Genomic DNA, 21,656 nt, shown 5'->3' on the forward strand with positions numbered 1-21,656 from the left:
GAGCTCCACACAGGTGGATATCATATCTGTTTCATCCAGCACTGTGTACTCAGAGCCTAGCACACTTCCTAACAAGTACTCAACAAATATTCACTCAATATATTAACTTGAAAAGTCTAGCATTATTGCAGGGTAATTCATTAAATGGTTCCAGTCTTTGCAGTATTTTAAAATGGGATAAAAGCATTAGATTTCTATAAAACATATACCATACGCATTTAAGACCTTACTCTTCTGAGTATAGTGTGTGTATCAATGCCTGTTTGTTGTAAGATGCATGTCTTATATCTTCAATAATTTTGTTTCCTAGAGTACTCATAAAGACGGGCTTTATTCATTCGCCCATTTATTTATTAATTCCACAAACGCTGATCGAGCCCCAGTGTGCGCCCTGTGGTAGAGGTAGAAACAGCACCTGCCCTCAGCGACACCTCAGGGCACTGTCTACTGTGCCCTGTTGGAAGTGCCCAGTGTCAAGGGTTAACTTTGGTAGATTTGTGAGAATTCAATAGGCCATCTCAGAAGCCACGAGGAATAATACCCCAATGATACAGGTCACACACAAGGGAGCAGAAGGCGCATCCAAGGTGAGGGAGCAGGGGGAAAGGGTCTGGGAGGTGACAGGGAGGCAAGAACCACAGTCCTCCCTGGCACCAGGCTCGGAAAATGTCAGCTGAAGCAGAGCTCTCTGTGCTTTAATGAAAACCTTCAGATACTGAAAAAGGCAAGGTACAGAACAGTACCCCACCTGTATTAAATATGTGTTTACATGCATATACATTCCTGGAAGAGAAATTAAGAAACCACATAGTGTCTATATGATACAAAGTGGTATTAATGGTGGCAGGAAAAACTCTTTTCATTTTATACTCTCCTCTGTAGACTTATTTGAAAAATCTATTTGCATATATTACATGTTAACTTAAAAACTTAAACTCTGAAAAACATTACATTCTCAAAGGTTCTGTTTTAGACCCCTTATTTTCCCTTTCTCTGTTAGTGCTATTCTGATAGGAATATAACATAAGTTTCGCATGTAACTTAAAGTTTGCTAGTAGCCACATCAAAAAGAAAAAAGAAACAGGGAAAATTCATTTTAATTATGTATTTATTTAATCTAATATACAGTAAGTCCCCTACTAATGAACAAGTTCCATTCCAAGAGCGCATTCATATATCCGACAAAGTTAGCCGAGGTACCCAACTAATACAATCGGCCATACTGTACTGAAATAAAATTGGATGTATTGTAATAGGTTTATAGTACTTTTCACACAAATAATACATTAAAAAAATAAATAAAACATTTCTAATCTTACAGTACAGTACCTTGAAAAGTACAGGAGTACAGTGAAGAGCTGGTGCTTCTTAGCAATACCAACCACGTCACCATTGCTTTCATGCCTACTTCTGACATCCCGGGCTTGAAATAAAGATATTGCACTACTGTACTCTATAAAGTACACAAAAGCACCACCTGCAGAGGATGCGCACAGGCAACAATGTGCACCAGACATGCTGGGAACACACGCTCGCATCTGTGGAAGTCTGCAACTTGAAGGTTCATATGTAGAGGACTTACTATATCCAGAATTTACCATTTCAATAAGTGATCAATATAAAAGTTATTAATGAACTGGTTTACATTCTTTGGGGGGATTAAATCTTTGAAATCCAGTGTACACTTTACACTCATGGTACAACTCAATTCAGACTAGTCCCCTTTCAAGAACTCTGTATTCACAAGTGGCTTGTAGCTACTATATTGGACAGCTCGACTCTACACACTTCTAAAATCTCATTTATGCTATGGCATCAGCTTTCACTGCCATGTGTAAGATTCTCAAATCTGTATCTTTAGCCATGGCTGATTTTATCTCAAACTCAATCAACATCAAACCATTTAAAAAAACAAAAAGAGATTAAAAAGAAAACACCCCAAACTAGCACCTCTGAATTTCCTAATTTCTTTTATGACACCACAGTTTGTCCAGTCACCTAGGATCAAAATTTCAGAGCAAAGTTCATTCTGTCACCATTCTGAACCTCAGTTTCCTCATCTACAAAACGGCAGCGATGACATTTGCCTCCTGGGTCGTGCAGATTCTGGAGGATAAAGGAGTGTCAGACACACTCTCCCTCTCTCCCACTCTCTTCAGTTGATATTATACCTGACGGGCAGGATTATCTTCTATCCTCACAGAGACATGCAGATACGTGCAGAGAGAAGTGGAGAGAGGGAGGCGGGCCCCACACCCCCACAGAGGAGCTTCAGGCTCAGCGCTGTGCTCTACGTTGCTTCAGTCATGATCAGCTCAGACCCCATGGACTGTAGAGGAGCATGGGATTCTCCAGGCAAGAATACTGGAGTGGGTTGCCACATAGGATTTTTCATTCTTGTAAGTTTATAAATTACTGAGATTCAGATCTGATCTCTTTAGAACAAAGAGATACAGTTATTCAGAAAGGAAATACTGGCATTCTTGCAAGGGAATCTGTTGGTTAATTTAATTCTGATATTTGCAATCTAGCTCAAAGACCAGAGACTATAACACAAGAGCTTGCAAAAAAAACTTACATACTTCCATGTGTGAATGGAAGTTATGGCAGTAGAGATCAAAGATAAGAGGGAATTCAGATGCTTAACAAGAACATCATCATTACCTAATACTTTGAATAATGGTTGTTACTTAGAATGACTCAGTCACATAATACCAAGTGGATGATAATTATGTAGCATAAAAACAGAAAATAAGGGATAACAGCCATTTGAGAACTAACACATGTCTAAAAGAAAACAATGCAAATGTTGAACCAAAACCTCTTTTTCCTTCCACTTCCGTTCATCACTCCTGATTAGCTGCACTAGATTCTCCCAAGTGAAATAAGAATTACTGACAATGTGTCCCCCATTTAAGCAGAATACTAAGCAAAGATATTTTAGACCCTGGCTTTGGAAAAGTTAAACGAAAATATTTAACTCAAGAAATGTGTCCTTAAATTGAAAGAAGAGATGAGGTATTTTAGAATATGGTGGCCAGGGGTCTCTTTATCTGTTCTGAGGTCACAAAAGGTTCCCAGATGGACTGGAAGATGTAAGTCAGGAGGGAAGATGGAAAGGAAAAACTTAAGAGGCAGAGAGGAATAAAATTAGGCCTAAGAAGTTGGTGAGTAAAACAAAGAAAAGGAGATAAGAAACTATATCCTTAGAACTATTAGGAATAAATACAGAGAATCTAAATGTGTGTTAAGAGTTTGTTTTCCTGAGCATCTGTTTAATTTTACTGAATTCCACCAAAGAAGAAAATAAATATCTCTCTGTTTATGGTCATGGGCATCACACTTGGATGAAATCTCATTAAAGTACAAATGTTTTTTCACTTCATAACCTTTTAGTCTTTGGATTTTGATTAAAAAAAAAAAAAAGGAGTATGTTGCAACTATACCATATCCATTCCCCCAAACCTCTAGGGGGCATAAGTGTTCCTTCATGTTTATTCCAATTATTACCAACAGTCTTCCCACTATCAGAATCCAGTTCTTCAAGAAGAAAGCCTATTACATACAGAATACTGAACCACTGAATGAGAAATGTTTGATACAGGAAACCTTGCTTTCTTAAATATAAAACTACTGTTTCAAGTTGTTTTAATATAATAGATATAAAATATTTCAGATATAAAACTTTCAATAACTATTTTAGTGTTAGTTTTTAAATTTGAAACAACAGGTCATGGTTTTGCTAGAGTATTAAACTAGAATAAATGGGTTATCTCCAAATTAGAAGAGTATTTTCAAGAGGTCACTGAAGAGTGTTCATTCTAGTAATGATAAAGCTGTCATATTTGGGTAAGCCTTACCACAAATACAACTATGAAAACAAGAGGACGAAGTTAGAGACACAGCAAGACAAGAGAACTTCCCGTGCATATTGCCATGATACAGTCATTAAATTAGCAGTGGGACAAAAAAATAAAGGACAACTGAAGATTGGTATGCAATATGGTGGAATTAGAGTTGATAGCTTTTTATTCTCCAAGTCTGAACAAAAGCTGCCCCACGAAAACAGAGGCTCCAACCTGAGGGTTAATAAGTACGTAACTTTTTAAAATAAAACTGATGGGGTGACTGTTGTGATCTAACAAACACACAAAGGAATATACAAATTCTTCCAGTAAGAGACTAAGTGAATTTCACGCATCTTTAGGATTTCAGAATAGATTATGAAGAGCACCGTCCCCGTATAAGTCTGGACAAAGAAGGAATGAGCACCAGGAGCCAGCATGAGGTCATGAAGGCGGAATCGTAGCTGATCCAACAGACGGGATGCTTGGGACAGGCACTGGACAAGAACGCTTCCTGGATGCCTATTTCACACCAGGCACATATAAAATCCAGAAATAATATCTCATGTAATCCTTATCCAAATCCTGTAAGTCAGATTTTTTTTAAATCCAAATTTGCAATACGAGGCCATCAAAGCTTAAGAAAGTCATGCAATTTGCCAAACGTCAAACAGTTAATAAGCCGCAGAACTGGTATTCCAATGAGTTAAAGTTCATGTTGTCCACTGACAGAGAAGCCTGGACCAGCAGGGGCCGGGACGGGGACGATCCTGCACACGGCCTGCAAAACACTGCTTGTGACAAAGTGCGGCATCATCTTGGGAACAAATGTAGAAAATGGGTTGGATGATGATCTTTTTGGAAAAGAGATTTGTGTTGTCATCAAACAGCTCTCTATTCCTCAGTGACTGGCGGAAGAAACAGATGATGCTGGGAGTGACAACAAGTACACTGAACGATGGGTTCCCTGCAAGTCGTAGCTCAGCTCACATCTTCTCTTTGGAGACAGCCCCCGTTTTCTTTTCCTTTCAGTTCTTACATTATGAACCACAACACTATGGTTCAAAATTGTACCAAACAATTTATGACTGACTAAAGGCTGACATGGTATGGACCTGACAGAAGCAGAAGATATTAAGAAGAGGTGGCAAGAATACACAGAAGAACTGTGCAAAAAAGATCTTCATGACCCAAGATAATCACGATGCTGTGATCACTGACCTAGAGCCAGACATCCTGGAATGTGAAGTCAAGTGGGCCTTAGAAAGCATCACTACGAACAAAGCTAGTGGAGGTGATGGAATTCCAGTTGAGCTATTTCAAATCCTGAAAGATGACGCTGTGAAAGTGCTGCACTCAATGTTCCAGCAAATTTGGAAAACTCAGCAGTGGCCACGGGACTGGAAAAGGTCAGTTCTCATTCCAATCCCAAAGAAAGGCAATGCCAAAGAATGCTCAAACTACCGCACAATTGCACTCATCTCACATGCTAGTAAAGTAATGCTCAAAATTCTCCAAGCCAGGCTTCAACAGTACATGAACTGTGAACTTCCTGATGTTCAAGCTGGTTTTAAAAAAGGCAGAGGAACCAGAGATCAAATTGCCAACATCCGCTGGATCATGGAAAAAGCAAGAGAGTCCCAGAAAAACATCTATTTCTGCTTTATTGACTAGGCCAAAGCCTTTGACTATGTGGATCACAATCAACTGTGGGAAATTCCAAAAGAGATGGGAATACCAGACCACCTGACCTGCCTCTTGAGAAATCTGTATGCAGGTCAGGAAGCAACAGTTAGAACTGGACATGGAACAACAGACTGGTTCCAAATAGGAAAAGGAGTAGGTCAAGGCTGTATATTGTCACCCTGCTTATTTAATTTACATGCAGAGTACATCATGAGAAACACTGGACTGGAAGAAACACAAGCTGGAACCAAGATTGCTGGGAGAAATATCAATAACCTCAGATATGCAGATGACACCACCCTTATGGCAGAAAGTGAAGAGGAACTCAAAAGCCTCTTGATGAAAGTGAAAGAGGAGAGTGAAAAAGTTGGCTTAAAGCTCAACATTCAGAAAACGAAGATCATGGAATCCGGCCCCATCACTTCATGGGAAATAGATGGGCAGACAATGGAAACAGTGTCAGACTTTATTTTGGGGGGCTCCAAAACGACTGCAGATGGTGGCTTCAGCCATGAAATTAAAAGACGCTTACTTCTTGGAAGGAAAGTTATGTCCAACCTAGATAGCATATTCAAAAGCAGAGACATTACTTGGTCAACAAAGTGCCGTCTAGTCAAGGCCATGGTTTTTTCTGTGGTCATGTAACGATGTGAGAGTTGGACTGTGAAGAAGGCTGAGCACCCAAGAACTTTTGAACTGTGGTGCTGGAGAAGATTCTTGAGAGTCCCTTGGACTGCAAGGAGATCCAACCAGTCCATTCTGAAGGAGATCAGCCCTGGGATTTCTTTGGAAGGAATGATGCTAAAGCTGAAACTCCAGTACTTTGGCCACCTCATGCAAAGAGTTGACTCATTGGAAAAGACTCTGATGCTGGGAGGGATTGGGGGCAGGAGGAGAAGGGGACAACAGAGGATGAGATGGCTGGATGGCATCACTGACTCGATGGACGTGAGTCTGAGTGAACTCCGGGAGTTGGTGATGGACAGGGAGGTCTGGCGTGTTGCATTTCATGGGGTCGCAAAGAGTCGGACACGACTGAGCGACTGAACTGAACTGACCTGAAAGGCTGACATGTGTAGAGTCTTCTCTTGTGTTGTTGGAAGAGACTGTTTGCTATGACCAGTATGTTCTCTTGGCAAAACTCTGTTAGCCTTTGCCCTGCTTCATTCTGTACTGAAAGGCCAAATTGGTCTGTTACTCCAGGTGTTTCTTGACTTTCTACTTTTGCATTCCAGTCCCTTATAATGAAAAGGACATCTTTTTTGTGTTTTAGTTCTAAATGGTCTTGTAGGTCTTCACAGAACCGTTCAGCTTTCACAACACAAGAGAAGACTGTACACATGGACATCACCAGATGGTCAATACTGAAATCAGATAGATTATATTCTTTGCAGCCAAAGATGGAGAAGCTCTATAAAGTCAGCAAAAACAAGACTAGGAGCTGACTGTGGCTCAGACCATGAACTCCTTATTGCCAGATTCAGACTTAAACTAAAGAAAGTAGGGAAAACTATTAGATCATTTGTGTATGACCTAAATCAAATTCCTTACGATTAAAAGTGGAAGTGAGAAATAGATTTAAGGGACTAGATCCAATAGACAGAGTGCCCGATGAGCTATGGATGGAGTTTCGTGATGTTGTATAGGAGACAGGGATAAGACCATCCCCAAGAAAAAGAAATGCAAAAAAGCAAAATGGCTGTCTGAGGAGGCCTTACAAATAGCTGTGAAAAGAAGAGAAGCAAAAGGCAAAGAAGAAAAGGAAAGATATTCCCATCTAAATGCAGAGTTCCAAAGAATAGCAAGGAGAGATAAGAAAGCCTTTGTCAAGGATCAGTGCAAAGAAATAGAGGAAAACAACAGAATGGAAAGACTAGAGATCTCTTCAAGAAAATCAGAGATACCAAGGGAACATTTCATGCAATGATGGGCTCAATAAAGGACAGAAATGGTATGGACCTAACAGAAGCAGAAGATGTTAAGAGGAGGTGGCAAGAATACACAGAAGAACTATACAAAAAAGATCTTCATGACCCAGGTAATCATGATGGTGTGATCACTGACCTAGAGCCAGACATCCTGGAATGTGAAGTCAAGTGGGCCCTAGGAAGCAACACTACAAACAAAGCTAGTGGAGGTGATGGAATTCCACCTGAGCTACTTCAAATCCTAAAAGATGATGCTGTGAAAGTGCTGCACTCAATGTGCCAGCAAATTTGGAAAACTCAGCAGTGGCCACGGGACTGAAAAATGTGTTTTCATTCCAATCCCTAAGAAAAGCAATGCCAAAGAATGCTCAAACTACTGCACAATTGCACTCATCTCACACACTATCAAAGTAATACTCAAAATTCTCCAAGCCAGGCTTCAACAATACATGAACCGTGAACTTCCTGATGTTCAAGTTGGTTTTAGAAAAGGCAGAGGAACCAGAGATCAAATTGCCAACATCTGCTGGATCATGGAAAAAGCAAGAGAGTTCCAGAAAAACATCTATTTCTGCTTTATTGACTAGGCCAAAGCCTTTGACTGTGTGGATCACAATCAACTGTGGAAAATTCCAAAAGAGATGGGAATACCAGACCACCTGACCTGCCTCTTGAGAAACCTATATGCAGGTCAGGAAGCAACAGTTAGAACTGGACATGGAACAACAGACTGGTTCCAAATAGGAAAAGGAGTACGTCAAGGCTGTATATTGTCACCCTGCTTATTTAACTTATATGCAAAGTACATCATGAGAAATGCTGAGCTGGAAGAAGCACAAGCTGGAATCAAGATTGCTGGGAGAAATATCAATAACCTCAGATGTGCAGATGACACCACCTTTATGGCAGAAAGTGAAGAAGAACTAAAAAGCCTCTTGATGAAAGTGAAAGAGGAAAGTGAAAAAGTTGGCTTAAAGCTCAACATTCAGAAAACGAAGATCATGGCATGCAGTCCCATCACTTCATGGGAAATAGATGGGGAAACAGTGGAAACAGTGTCAGACTTTATTTTGGGGGCTCCAAAATGACTGCAGATGGTGACTTCAGCCATGAAATTAAAAGACGCTTATTCCTTGGAAGGAAAGTTATGACCAACCTAGACAGCATATTAAAAAGCAGAGACATTATTTTGCCAGCAAAGGTCTGTCTAGTCAAGGCTATGGTTTTTCCAGTAGTCACGTATGGACGTGAGAGTTGAACTATAAAGAAAGCTGAGCACCGAAGAATTGATGCTTTTGAACTGTGGTGTTGGAGAAGACTCCTGAGAGTCCCTTGGACTGCAAGGAGATCCAACCAGTCCATCCTAAAGGAGATCAGTCCTGAGTGTTCATTGGAAGGACTGATGTTGAAGCTGAAACTCCAATACTTTGGCCACCTGATGCGAAGAACTGACTGATTGGAAAAGACCCTGATGTTGGGAATGACTGAAGGTGGGAGGAGAAGGGGATGACAGAGGATGAGATGGTTGGATGGCATCACCGACTCAATGGGCATGAGTTTGAGTAAGCTCCGGGAGCTGGTGATGGACAGGGAGGCCTGGAGTGCTGCAGTCCATGGGGCACAAAGAGTCGGACAGGACTGAGCGACTGAACTGAACGGAAAGGCTGACGTGAATTGTTTTCTATCATTTCCATGTATCTGTCTTTTTTCCTCAAAAGGCTTCTATATTTTTAAAGAGTAGGGACAATGTGTTAATAATTCTGTTTCTCCCATATCATCATCTATCACAGGCCTGAAGGAACTTCATAAACGACAATCTGTAGGCTAATTTGGGAAATATAAATTGCCTCAATAACCTTTTATAAAAATTGTTGTTTTTCTGAATGGAGGTAAACCTGATGATATTAAAAAAAGAAAAAAAAAGAAGCACTACCCATGACATTTTTCACAGAACTAGAACAGATAATCCATAACTTATATGGAACTATAAAAGACCCAGAATTGCCAAAGCAATCTTGCGGAAAAAAACAAAGCAGGAGGCATACCTCTCCCAAACTTTAGACAAAACTGCAAAGCTACAGTGGTCAAAACAGTGGTTTTGGTACAAAAGCAGACAGATGGATCAATGGCACAGAATAGCCAGCCCAGGAATAAACCCATACACAAAGGTGGTGGTCGTGGTTTGGTCGCTGTGTCCTTTCCAACTCTTGAGACCCCATACTCTAGCCCACGAGGCTCCTCTGTCCATGGGATTTCCCAGGCAAGAATATTGGAGTGGGTTGCCATTTCCTCCTTCAGGATCCTGACCCAGGGACTGAACCCACATCTCCTGCACTGCAGGCAGATTTCTTATTGCTGAGCCACCAGGGAAGCTCACGCACAAAATGGAGGCAAGAATATAAAATTGGAAAAAAGACAGTCTCTTCAGGAAGTGGTGCTGGGAAAGTTGGACAGCTGCACATCAATCAGTGAAGTTAGAACACATCCTCACACTATGCACAAAAATAAACTCAAAATGGCTTAAAGACTTAAACATAAGGCATGACACCATAAAACTCCTAGAAGACAGCATAGGCAGAACATTCTCCAACATAAATTGTACCAATGTTTTTCTTAGGTCAGTCCCCCAAGGCAACAGAAATAAAAACAAAAATAAATAAATGGGACCTAATCAAACTTACAAGCTTCTGCACAGCAAAGGAAACCATAAAAAACACAGATACACACAAACGAAAAGACAGTCTACAGAAGGGAGAAAATATTTGCAAATGAGACAACTAACAAGGACTTAATCTCCAAAATATACAAACAGCTCATACAACTCAACCACCAGATAAAACACAATCGAAAAATAGGCAGAAGATATTAACAGACATTTCTCCAAACAAGACATACAGATGGCCAGTGGGTACATGAAAAGATGCTCAACATCATTAATAATTAGAGAAATGCAAATCAAGACTACAACGAGGTACCACCTCATACCAGTCAGAGCGGCCGTCATTAAAATGTCTACAAATAACAGATGCTGGAGAGGATGTGGAGAAAAGGGCACCCTCCTTCAGTGCTGGTGTGAGTATAAATTGTACAGCCACTATGGGGAACAGTATGGAGGGTCCTCAAAAAACTAAAAATAGAGCTACAACATGATCCAGCAATCACACTCCTGGGCACATACCCAGACAAATCTAGAATTCAAAAAGATAAACACAACCCTCTATTTGTGTGTGTGTGCTCAGTTGCTTCATTTTTATCCAACTCTTTGTGACCCCATGGACTGTAATCCACCAGGCTCCTCTGTCCATGGGATTTTCCCAGCAAGAATAGTGGAGTGGGTTGCTGTGCCCTCCTCCAGGGGATCTTCCCGACCCACGGATCGAACCTGTGTCTCCTGCATCTCCTGCACTGCAGGCAGATTCTTTACCGCTGAACCACTGGAGAAGCCCACCCTAGGCTCATAGCAGCACTGTTTACAAGAGCCAAGACATGGAAACAACCTAAATATCCATGAACAGATGATGGATAAAGAAAAGGTAGTACATATAAACAATGGAATACTAGTCAGTCATAAAAAGAATGAAATAATGCCATTTGCAGCAACATGGATGCAACTGGAGATTATCATACTAAATGAAGTCAGAAAGGGAAAGACAAATACCACACGGTATCACTTATATGTGGAATCCAAAATACGGCACAAATGAAGCTACCTACAAACCAGAAACAGGTTCATGAACACAGAGAACAGACTTGTGGTTGCGAAAGGGGAGACGGACCGGACTGCAGTTTGGAGAAAGTAGACGCAAACTACTACATTTAGCATGAATACATGGAGTTAGAAGATGCAAACTATTCCATTTAACATGAATCCACCACCAGGTCCTACTCTATAGTACAGGGAACTACATCCAACCCCCTGGGATAAGCTATAATGAAAAAGAGCATTTAAAAAGAATGTAATTTAAAAGAGCAACTGAGCAAACTAACTGCTTTATAAAACAAAGCCATATTTAGGATATACATGAGTAGATTTATAACAATATCACTGTGACACTCGCTTTGTTAAACTTAGATGTGACAAAGTCAAGATGTTCTGTGTATGAAAAACTGTTGAACATTTTATTGGATCTGTGAGACCCCCCAGAATAGACAATTTTATCCTGTATTCCCTATTCCTTCTCTCAACTGGTCAGTTGTAGTTAATCTCACCTTAAACTTGCCATCTGATGAGAAGATGCTAACCCATTTGTTATCATAATCAGCAATGATTATGTCCCCACTGGGATGCACGGCTACTCCTGTGGGACGCTGCAGCTGCCCAGGAGAGCGTCCTCGTATGCCAAAACGACTTTTGAACTGTCCATCATTGGAAAATATCTGAAAAACAAAGTACATTCATTGCAATGTGAGCTAGCACAGAAATCATCAGGGCAAAAACAGGGAAGAATATTTGACGTAAGGACTACAGGGCAGAACATACAAGCCCTATTTGAAGTAAAGCCTACACACACAAGATTAGCTTCCCTTTCTTTTCTTGCATCTTAGGCCTTAAGTTGGAGAAGGCGATGGCACCCCACTCCAGTACTCTTGCCTGGAAAATCCCATGGACTGAGGAGCCTCGTAAGCTGCAGTCCGTGGGGTCACGAAGAGTCAGACACGACTGCGCGACTTCCCTTTCACTTTTCACTTTCATGCATTGGAGAAGGAAATGGCAACTCCAGTGTTCTTGCCTGGAGAATCCCAGGGACGGGGCAGCCTGGTAGGCTGCAGTCCATGGGGTCGCAAAGAATCGACTGAGCGACTTCACTTTCACTTTCATGCATTGGAGAAGGCAATGGCAACCCACTCCAGTGTTCTTGCCTGGAGAATCCCAGGGACGGGGGAGCCTAGTGGGCCGCCGTCTATGGGGTCGCACAGAGTCGGACACGACTGAAGCGACTTAGCAGCAGCAGCAGGCCTTAAGTGGGAAACTGTACCTGCATCTATGTTATCAATACAAGTTGTTAAAGGTATACAATTAGGAGCCATACCTGCACACACTGGTTGTTACTGTCAGCAATCAGTATCTTTCCATTTGTAGATGCTGCTACCCCTTGAAGATTTGTGAATTCCCCTTTATTTCTTCCTTTGGTACCTAAAAATAAATGACAAAACCATAGACAATTAGGAATTTCCTTGGCGGTCCACTGGTTAAGACTCCATGCTTCCATTGCAGGGGGCACAGGTTTGATTCCTGGCTGGGGGAACTAAGATCCTACGTGACACATGGAGTAGCCAAAATAACAAAACAAACAAACAAATACCATAGAAAATTAAACAATAGAGAGTTAGATTTCTCAGCTATAGCAAGAAAATTATTCAGTCCTCTATAAGTAGCCTAAGAATGCAATGTTTTTTAAATTACACTTAAAAAAAAGAGGAACCCTTCCCACTGACCTAATCTATATTCTACTAAACTTGTCTTCCGGACCAATAAAGTATTTGCAACATCACATTATGGGGGGCAAATATCAATCTTTTCTTATTAAACTGTGGCTGCAGACTAATATGATTAAAATATATTTAGATTCCACAAAGACATGATTATAAAAACAAATATTACAATACTGAGGATATTTAGTAGCAAAGGGTCTTATTTTGGGGTTGTGCCAAAATCCCTTCTCCAATTCAGCATCTCTTAGAAACCTGGACACTTGACTTCGAGCACTTTTAACTAACCACAAGGTCACAGGTGTTACAAAACCAGCAGGCTGATATTCAACCACTGGAGTTATCTATGAACTATTTTCAAAGACTCAGTGTCTCATTAAGCTTATCTCTCCTATAAAAGATATCCTGACGTGCTTTCTAGATTAAATAACTAAGAAAGGCAAAAGAAAATTAATCAATGTAAGTAAAAGCCCCTCATCCTTCTTAGAGTTTTTTACTGAAGAGATGAAGAGGGAAAAAAAGCTTAAAGATGTCTACGGTTAACAGATGTTTGTTTTTATTTCAAAAGAAGTATTTATAACTTATTTTAATAGGACAATGCAAATATTAACAGATGGAAATAAAAGGAACTTTGCTCAGAAATGACCGGGAAGGAGGTTTAAATTTTCATAGTTGGAGAATGAGAGCTATGCCTCAGTTTTATAATTTCATTTACATTCAAAAGAGCAACTTGATATTTGTTTTTAGACATCAATGCAATTCCCCAGGAGAGCAAAAACAGGCTGCCAGTGGCCAATGTCAAGGCCCTATTGAGGTGCTTAAGAACAGGGAGACTCTTCAGAAACTGGCTTCTGCATTTAGGAAGTGAAACTGTGACAGAATTAAACTTAGAACAAAATCGACCAACAGAATCTCTGGGTGAATCATCTGATCAGCTACTGCTAACTGCTAAGTCACTTCAGTCGTGTCTGACTCTGTGAGACCCCATAGACGGCAGCCCACCAGGCTCCCCCATCCCTGGGATTCTCCAGGCAAGAACACTGGAGTGGGTTGCCATTTCCTTCTCCAACGCATGAAAGTGAAAAAGGAAAGTGAAGTCACTCAGTCATGTCTGACTCTTCACGACCTCATGGACTGCAGCCTACCAGGCTCCTCCGTCCATGGGATTTTCCAGGCAAGAGTACTGGAATGGGGTGCCATTGCCTTCTCCGGTCAGCTGGTTCTTATCAAATCCACAAGATAGTTGTTTTATTGAGATCCTGGGCCCTAACACGATGACTCATGATCTCTGTCTCTTTTTATAACATGAAATAAAAATCTGATCCTCAAAAGAACGTCTTGCACGCTGTAGGACAAACGGTTCTATTTAATTTCAGATGTTTCAGAAAAGATGATCTTTATACTTGATCTTCACAAAATCCCTTGAATATGAAGGTCCATGGGATCAGCTAATACTTTAAAAATGGTATGTTGATATCTGTTTGTGTTGGAGGGAGGGGCAGGAAAAGAGGTGGTAGGCCCTTAAAAGAGGTGCGTGACAACGTGGTCTTAGCTTTGGGGCACTGAAGTCTGAATAACAGCTGAGTAACAGGCACAGCAAAACCAAAGGATGGACTAAACGCAACGATTCTTCTAAAACGCTCAGTTTGTACTTTTTAAAAGGCAGTAGGGGCAAGGCCAGGGTCTCCAGAGACTAAAAGGTTAATTTATCAAGAACGCTGATAAACAAAAGTTAAAGCCTGGAACAAAAGTCCTCAGGGAACTGAGGACCAAATAAAAAAACATAATAAAAGAGTCCTACCAGTGGACTGGAAAAGAAGTGACTGTAAAGAAAACCCAGGCTGTTTTGTAAAACTGGAAGTTTACCCATGGCCCAGAGGGCATGCAGGCAGAGGAAAGAAATACTGAAAACAGGACGGGAGTAAGAAGCACGTGGACAGAGTGGACAGCACTGGTTTGCTGTTTAAACCCGCCTGCTGTCCTCTTTTCTTTAACTTTTGGCCCAGGCTGCTAACAATGTGTGTGAGTCTCTCAGTCCTGTCCGGCTCTTTGCAACCCCCTGGACTATACTGTCCATGGAATTCTCTAGGCCAGAATACTGGAGTGGGTATCCTTCCCTTCTCCAGGGGATCTTCCCAACCCAGGGACTGAACCCAGGCCTTGCACACTGCAGGCGGATTCTTTACCAGCTGAGCCACAAGGGAAGCCCCATTCTGCTAAGACAAAGCCTATTCTATTCAGAGAAGGCTCTGCAGGCAGCAGCAGTTGAGGTTTGAAAGGAAGGAAAAAACAGAGACTAGTGCTTCCATAGATGTTCAGCAGTTCCTCTGTCAAAAAGATTTAATTGTCCTTCTAAAAAACGGAGGTGATGCAGAAGGAGGGAATATCTGAGCAAAAAAACTATGGACACCTTTTTTTGCTCTGCAGAAATAAACACACATTTTTGAGGGTCAGTAGAAATGGGAAACAACTGTATGAGGGACCATAATTTTAAAATTCGGTCAGACGTATAATTGGCCTCTGTATCAATATTGTTTGGAACAAGGGGAGAGAAGCCTCTGCCAGTCTGAAATGGATGCGAGATGCTCCGTACAGGCTCTGAGAGGAAAGCGTCTACAGTACAGAGGCCCACCCTGCTGGGGCAGGTCCTCCCACCCCCACCACGCCCAGGCTTCTGTGCAGGCCCAGCTGTCACTCTCGGTCTCAAGTTAACGAGAGAGCTTGAGTCTGCTGCCCCGCATGTCAATAAAACCCCAGGGCTGGAGGCACATCTGTTAGATGGCTTATATATTTTAAAAAAAAATTAGATGGAACAGGCATTGCCATTTCCTGAGGATTAAAGGAAATCCAGCAACATACTTGAGGGACAACTCGTGTTGACTATATTTACGAGGAAAATCTTAATGGTGAGTAGCGATACGCATGGAATCATTATGCTGAAATGCCCAAAGTCCAAGTGTTTAAAAGTGTCTTGGGTCCAAAGGAAACAGAAATTCCAGAAGTTAGAAATAATTTGGAGTGATGCGTTCCTCTTCAATATAGTAAATAGTATTTAGTCCAGAGAAAAATGTCTAGCCCGCCACAAAGTATTCTAAATAAATAAGGAAAACCAGTTCTTTCATAACAAATATAAGTGAAGTATAAAACATATATAGTCATCATAAAATCTTTCCCTGTCTAATGGCTACATTTGGGCTAGTAAAATGAGTAATGTGAGTTTTTAAAGTAATTATAAACAATTTGGTAACAATTCCATAAGATAATTATATTTGTTTAATTATAATTATATTTGGTAACAATTCCATAAGATTTTAAACTAGCCTATGACACACAGAATGACTTTTTATCAGCTTCTTATCCATGCTCCTGCCCATGCCTCTAGGAAGATTACAGAAGTAAGGTAATAAGTTCCTGGGCTGAAATAGGTGATCACAACTGCAAACTTCTTCCCACTCCCACTCCAACCTAGTAAGAAAATTAACGCTAAATAAACCTAGATACTTAAGAGTCGGATAACGCTAAAGGACGAAACAGCCAGACACAGGGTTTAACACAGGATCTTCAACCAAAGAGGTGCTTAGCATACATTTGCTGAATGAATGGGTCTCTAAATGAATTATGAATGACTGAGTAAACGACAACCCACATTACGTCATGGGAAAAGGAAGTGTTCAGTAATATTGACAGCACTTTCATATACATTCTCTGATGCACTCCCTGTAACAACCCCAAGAGTCATCAGCAGGATAAATATCATTCCAGTTTAAAGATGAGGAATTGAAGCTAGACATATCACAGAGTTAGCAAAGAGACAGAGCAATGAATAAAACCTGGTTCTCCTAACCCTTTACAAAATACATATTTTTAATACATACATTGCTTCTCTCTAATTGGGTATCAGGTTTCTGAAGTGAGGACAATTATTCTTTGGGTTCACATGAGCCATGCTTGCTCCATAAAAATCTTTGAGGAAATTCTGTTTTAACTGGTTCACTGTCTCCCTCACTAAACCATGAGCTCCCCAGGGGAAGCTGCAACATCTGTCCTGTTCTCTGGAGCAGCTTACAATACAGCGCAGTGCCTGGTACTTGGTAAACAGCAGTGGCATCTTTCCACATGTGAAATGCAAGAGACGTTCCCAAGAATGAGTTTCTCAAGGAGTAGGTCAGGGTTCCTATAAAAACCTCAGATGCCAAATTAGCACACTCTCCTTCCTCAGGGATTTTAGAGAGGGAAGATGATGCCTTGCAGAAATGAGGCAGGGAAGAGGGGTATAAATTATCATATCTTCCTGTAAAGCCTCTGAACTCATGCTAAGTGATTTTATACAGCCATCTGCTCTCACAAGAAAGCACATTGATCTAGAGAACAAATGAATGGTTCATTCACCACTTCCCAAGGACTCATTAAGGTATGGTTGGATGAATTGCATAATTTGAAACAATTCATCTGTAATTCTTTCATTCCCTCCCACCTCTTCAGCTTCCCCTTTGTTCAATGCTTTTCTTAAATAGCTCACAAAACCACCTCATGGCTTTTAGTCAGCAAACTCTAACAGTGCAGGGAAAAACAATCTCTTGATGTTTTAAGGCTTTATCAACAGATGCGCTAAGCCACTCCCCTGTACTCCTTCAGGTTTGTTTTGCAATTTAGCATTCACTTTAGTTCACTTTAGTTCAATCGCTCAGTCGTGTCCGACTCTTTGCGACCCCATGAATCGCAGCATGCCAGGCCTCCCTGTACATCACCGACTCCTGGAGTTCACTCAGACTCACGTCCATCGAGTCAGTGATGCCATCCAGCCATCTCATCCTCTGTCGTCCCCTTCTCCTCCTGCCCCCAATCCCTCCCAGCATCAGAGTCTTTTCCAATGAGTCAACTCTTCGCATGAGGTGGCCAAAGTACTGGAGTTTCAGCTTTAGCATCATTCCTTCCAAAGAAATCCCAGGGCTGATCTCCTTCAGAATGGACTGGTTCCTTGCAGTCCAAGGAACTCTCAAGAGTCTTCTCCAACACCACAGTTCAAAAGCATCAATTCTTCGGCACTCAGCTTTCTTCACAGTCCAACTCTCACATCTATATATGACCACAGGAAAAACCATAGCCTTGACTAGATGAACCTTTATTGGCAAAGTAACGTCTCTGCTTTTGAATATGCTATCTAGGTTGGTCATAACTTTCCTTCCAAGGAGTAAGCGTCTTTTAATTTCATGGCTGCAGTCACCATCTGCAGTGATTTTGGAGCCCAGAAAAATAAAGTCTGACACTTTCCACTGTTTCCCTATCTATTTCCCATGATGGGACTGGATGCCATGATCTTCGTTTTCTGAATGTTGAGCTTTAAGCCAACTTTTTCACTCTCCTCTTTCACTTTCATCAAGAGGCTTTTTAATTCCTCTTCACTTTCTGCCATAAGGGTGGTGTCATCTGCATATCTGAGGTTATTGATATTTCTCCTGGCAATCTTGATTCCAGCTTGTGCTTCTTCCAGCCAAGCATTTCTCCTGATGTACTCTGCATATAAGTTAAATAAGCAGGGTGACAATATGCAGCCTTGATGTACTCCTTTTCCTATTTGGAACCAGTCTGTTGTTCCATGTCCAGTTCTAACTGTTGCTTCCTGACCTGCATACACGTTTCTCAAGAGGCAGATCAGGTGGTCTGGTATTCCCATCTCTTTCAGAATTTTCCACAGTTTATCGTGATCCACACAGTCAAAGGCTTTGGCCTAGTCAATAAAGCAGAAATAGATGTTTTTCTGGAACTCTCTTGCTTTTTCCATGATCCAGCAGATGTTGGCAATATGATCTCTGGTTCCTCTGCCTTTTCTAAAACCAGCTTGAACATCAGGAAGAGTAAGACTATAATTCACTCACTGTGGGCATATGTTACATTTTCACGTGTGGGAGGTGTCAAGTATCTCAACTTTGGAAAACTGCGGAAGTTGAAGGACATTTCAGATGAAGAGGAATTACTGTGCAATTAAAAAGGCAGAGGCCTCAGAGTCACAGGTGGCTTGGTTCCTACTTGGGCTCTCCCGAGCCTCCATTCCTTCAAAGCTAAGGATGATTATATGTTGTCCTGGTAATTTGGTTCATGAGGGTCAAGAGCTGTAGGGCTGGGGAGGAGCTCTGATTTCTACCACTAGCCCTTTCTACAGTGTAAGAGCTCCTTTCATGGCTGATATCAATGAATTCAGTAAAGCTGCAGATACAAAATTAACATACAAAATTCAGTAGCATTTCCATACACTAACAATGAATTTTCTGAAAAAGAAACAAAGAACTTGATTCCACTGATAATAGCATCAAAAACAATAAAGTACTTAAAAATAAATTTAACTAAGGAGCTGAAAGATTTCTTATCTGAAATCTACAAGATATTAATGAAAGAAATTGAAAAAGACACAAAGTGGAAAGATATTCCATATTCATGGATTGGAAGAATTAATATTATTAAAATGTCAATACTACCAAACAACATCTATAGATTCAACGCAATCTCTATCAAGAGTCCAATGGTATTTTTTACAGATGATGAAAAAACACTCCTAAAATTTATATGGAACCACAAAAGACCCTGAATAGTCAAAGAAATTCTGAGGAAGAGGTACAAAACAGGAGGCCTCACATCCCCTGATTTCAAGCTATAATATAAAGCTATTGAAATCAAAATAGTATGGTACTGGCATTAAAAACCAATAGACCAGGACAGAATTGAGCCCAGAAAAAATACCCAAATATACACAGTCAACCAATATTTTGACAAAGGAGCCAAGAAAAGACAGTGGCTTCAACAAATAGTGCCAGGATAACTGAATACTCACATAAAAGAATGAAACTGGACCTCTGTCTTCCATCATAGACAAAAGTTAACTAGAAAGGGATTAAAGATTTAAATATAAGTCCTGAAATCAGGTCTTATTTCTTCCTAGAAGAAAACACAGGAATAAAGCTCCCTGACATGAGCCTTGGTGAAGATTTTTTGGATAGAATACCTAAGGCATAAGCAAAGAATGCAAAAATAAACAAGCAGGACCATATCAAACTAAAAAGTTTTTGTTAGCGAGCAAAAGAAACCATCAGCAATGTGAAAAAACAAAAAATGGAATGGGGAGAAATATTTCAAACTATGTATCTAATAAGGGGTTAATATCCAAAATATAGAAAGAACTTACACAATTGAACAGCAAAAACCCAAATAACCCAATTAAAAACTGGGGGAAAGACCTGAATAGATATTTTTCCAAAGCACAGTCACAAAGGTCACATGAAAAGAAGCTCAAGATCACAGCGATCAGGGAAATGCAAAGCAAAACCACAATAAGACGCCCCTCATGCCTGTTAAAATGGTCACCATCAAAAGACAAGAGACGAAGCACGGTGGCATGCTCAGCTAAAGATCCCTCACGCTGCAATGAAGAGCCGGCCCAAATTAAACAAACGGTGCGTGGATGTGGACTGCTGGTCCTCGTGCCCTCTTGGTAAACTGGTAAAGCCACTATGGAAAAACTGGATAAAGGATCTTTGAAAAGTAAAAACAGAACTACCGTATGATCCAGCTTTTCCACTTCTGGGTATGTTCCATGTCTGGTTCAATAGTGTGACTACTGTTCAGACATAAAAGAGAGAAAATCCTACCATTTGCAACAGTATGGGCGGACCTTGAATGCATTATGCTAACTGAAGTCAGTGAGACAAAGACAAGTACTGTATGATCTCACTTACATGTGAAATCTAAAGCAAAATAAAACAGGACTTCCCTGGTGGTACAGTGGGTAAGAATCCTCCTGCCAATACAGGGACAGAGGTTCGATCCCCAGTCTGGGAAGATCCCACATGCTGCAGGGCCACTAAGGCTGGGAGCCACAGCTCCTGAGCCCAGGCTCTGGGGCCTGAGTGTGGCAACTCCTGAGCCCACGTCCCTAGAGCCTGTGCTCTGCAACAAGAGAAACCACAGCAATGAGAAGCTTGTGCACCACACCTAGGGAGTGGTGTCTGCTTGTCAGGACTAGAGAAACCCCTTGAGCAGCAATGAAGACCCAGTGCAGCCAAAAATAGTAAATAAATAAAATGAAAACAAAACAGAACTCACAAAAGGAGATCAGACTTGTGGTTACCAGAGGCAGGAGGGTAGGGGAGAGGCCACTGGAGATGAAGGAACTTCCCTGGTTGTGTGGTTGTGAAAGTGGCGCTGCTGGGGCTGGAACCGGGGCCATCCAGCCCCCACGCCCACAGCCTTGACCATTCACTCTTCCAGCCCGCATTCCTGCATCACTGGAGTCAAACGGCCGGAAGCTCAGCTGGGTCCTAAACTCCTGCCTGCTCCCTCCTAAGGATGTTGCTGCTGCTAAGTCGCTTCAGTCGTGTCCGACTCTTTGCGACCCCAGAGATGGCAGCCCACCAGGCTCCCCCTCCCTGGGATTCTCCAGGCAAGAACACTGGAGTGGGTTGCCATTTCCTTCTCCAACGCATGAAAGTGAAAAGTGAAAGTGAAGTCGTTCAGTCGTGTCCAACTCTTTGTGACCCTATGGCCTGCAGCCTACCAGGCTCCTCCATCCATGGGATTTTCCAGGCAAGAGTACTGGAGTGGGGTGCCATTGCCTTCTCCGCCTAAGGATGTTAGGAATCTGCATTTCCTCTCCACTCGCTGCATCACTCAATCCTAGCACTTGTAACAGCTCACGTGACTGCTGCAACAGGAAGCAGGCCCCTGCCTCCGGGGGAACACTGCCAGTAGATCCCTAGGCTCTCTGGAAATCAGTATC

At 41.4% G+C, this 21,656-nt stretch overlaps 1 protein-coding gene across 9 annotated transcripts in view; it reads right to left on the minus strand.

The window, feature by feature from the left end:
- TRIM2 (tripartite motif containing 2) overlaps positions 1–21,656 on the minus strand; it is a 186,734-nt gene that overhangs the window by 11,652 nt on the left and 153,426 nt on the right. For all 9 annotated transcript variants that reach the window (XM_070770109.1, XM_019977429.2, XM_019977428.2 and 6 more), the window contains 2 exons: positions 12,490–12,593; positions 11,669–11,836 (listed from right to left, as the gene is read on the minus strand). In XM_070770109.1, the coding sequence (XP_070626210.1) occupies positions 11,669–11,836; positions 12,490–12,593 (272 nt within the window). The remainder of the gene's footprint in view (positions 1–11,668; positions 11,837–12,489; positions 12,594–21,656) is intronic.

The sequence above is a fragment of the Bos indicus genome, chromosome 17 (genome assembly GCF_029378745.1).
Source record: "Bos indicus isolate NIAB-ARS_2022 breed Sahiwal x Tharparkar chromosome 17, NIAB-ARS_B.indTharparkar_mat_pri_1.0, whole genome shotgun sequence".
NCBI lineage: Eukaryota > Metazoa > Chordata > Mammalia > Artiodactyla > Bovidae > Bos > Bos indicus.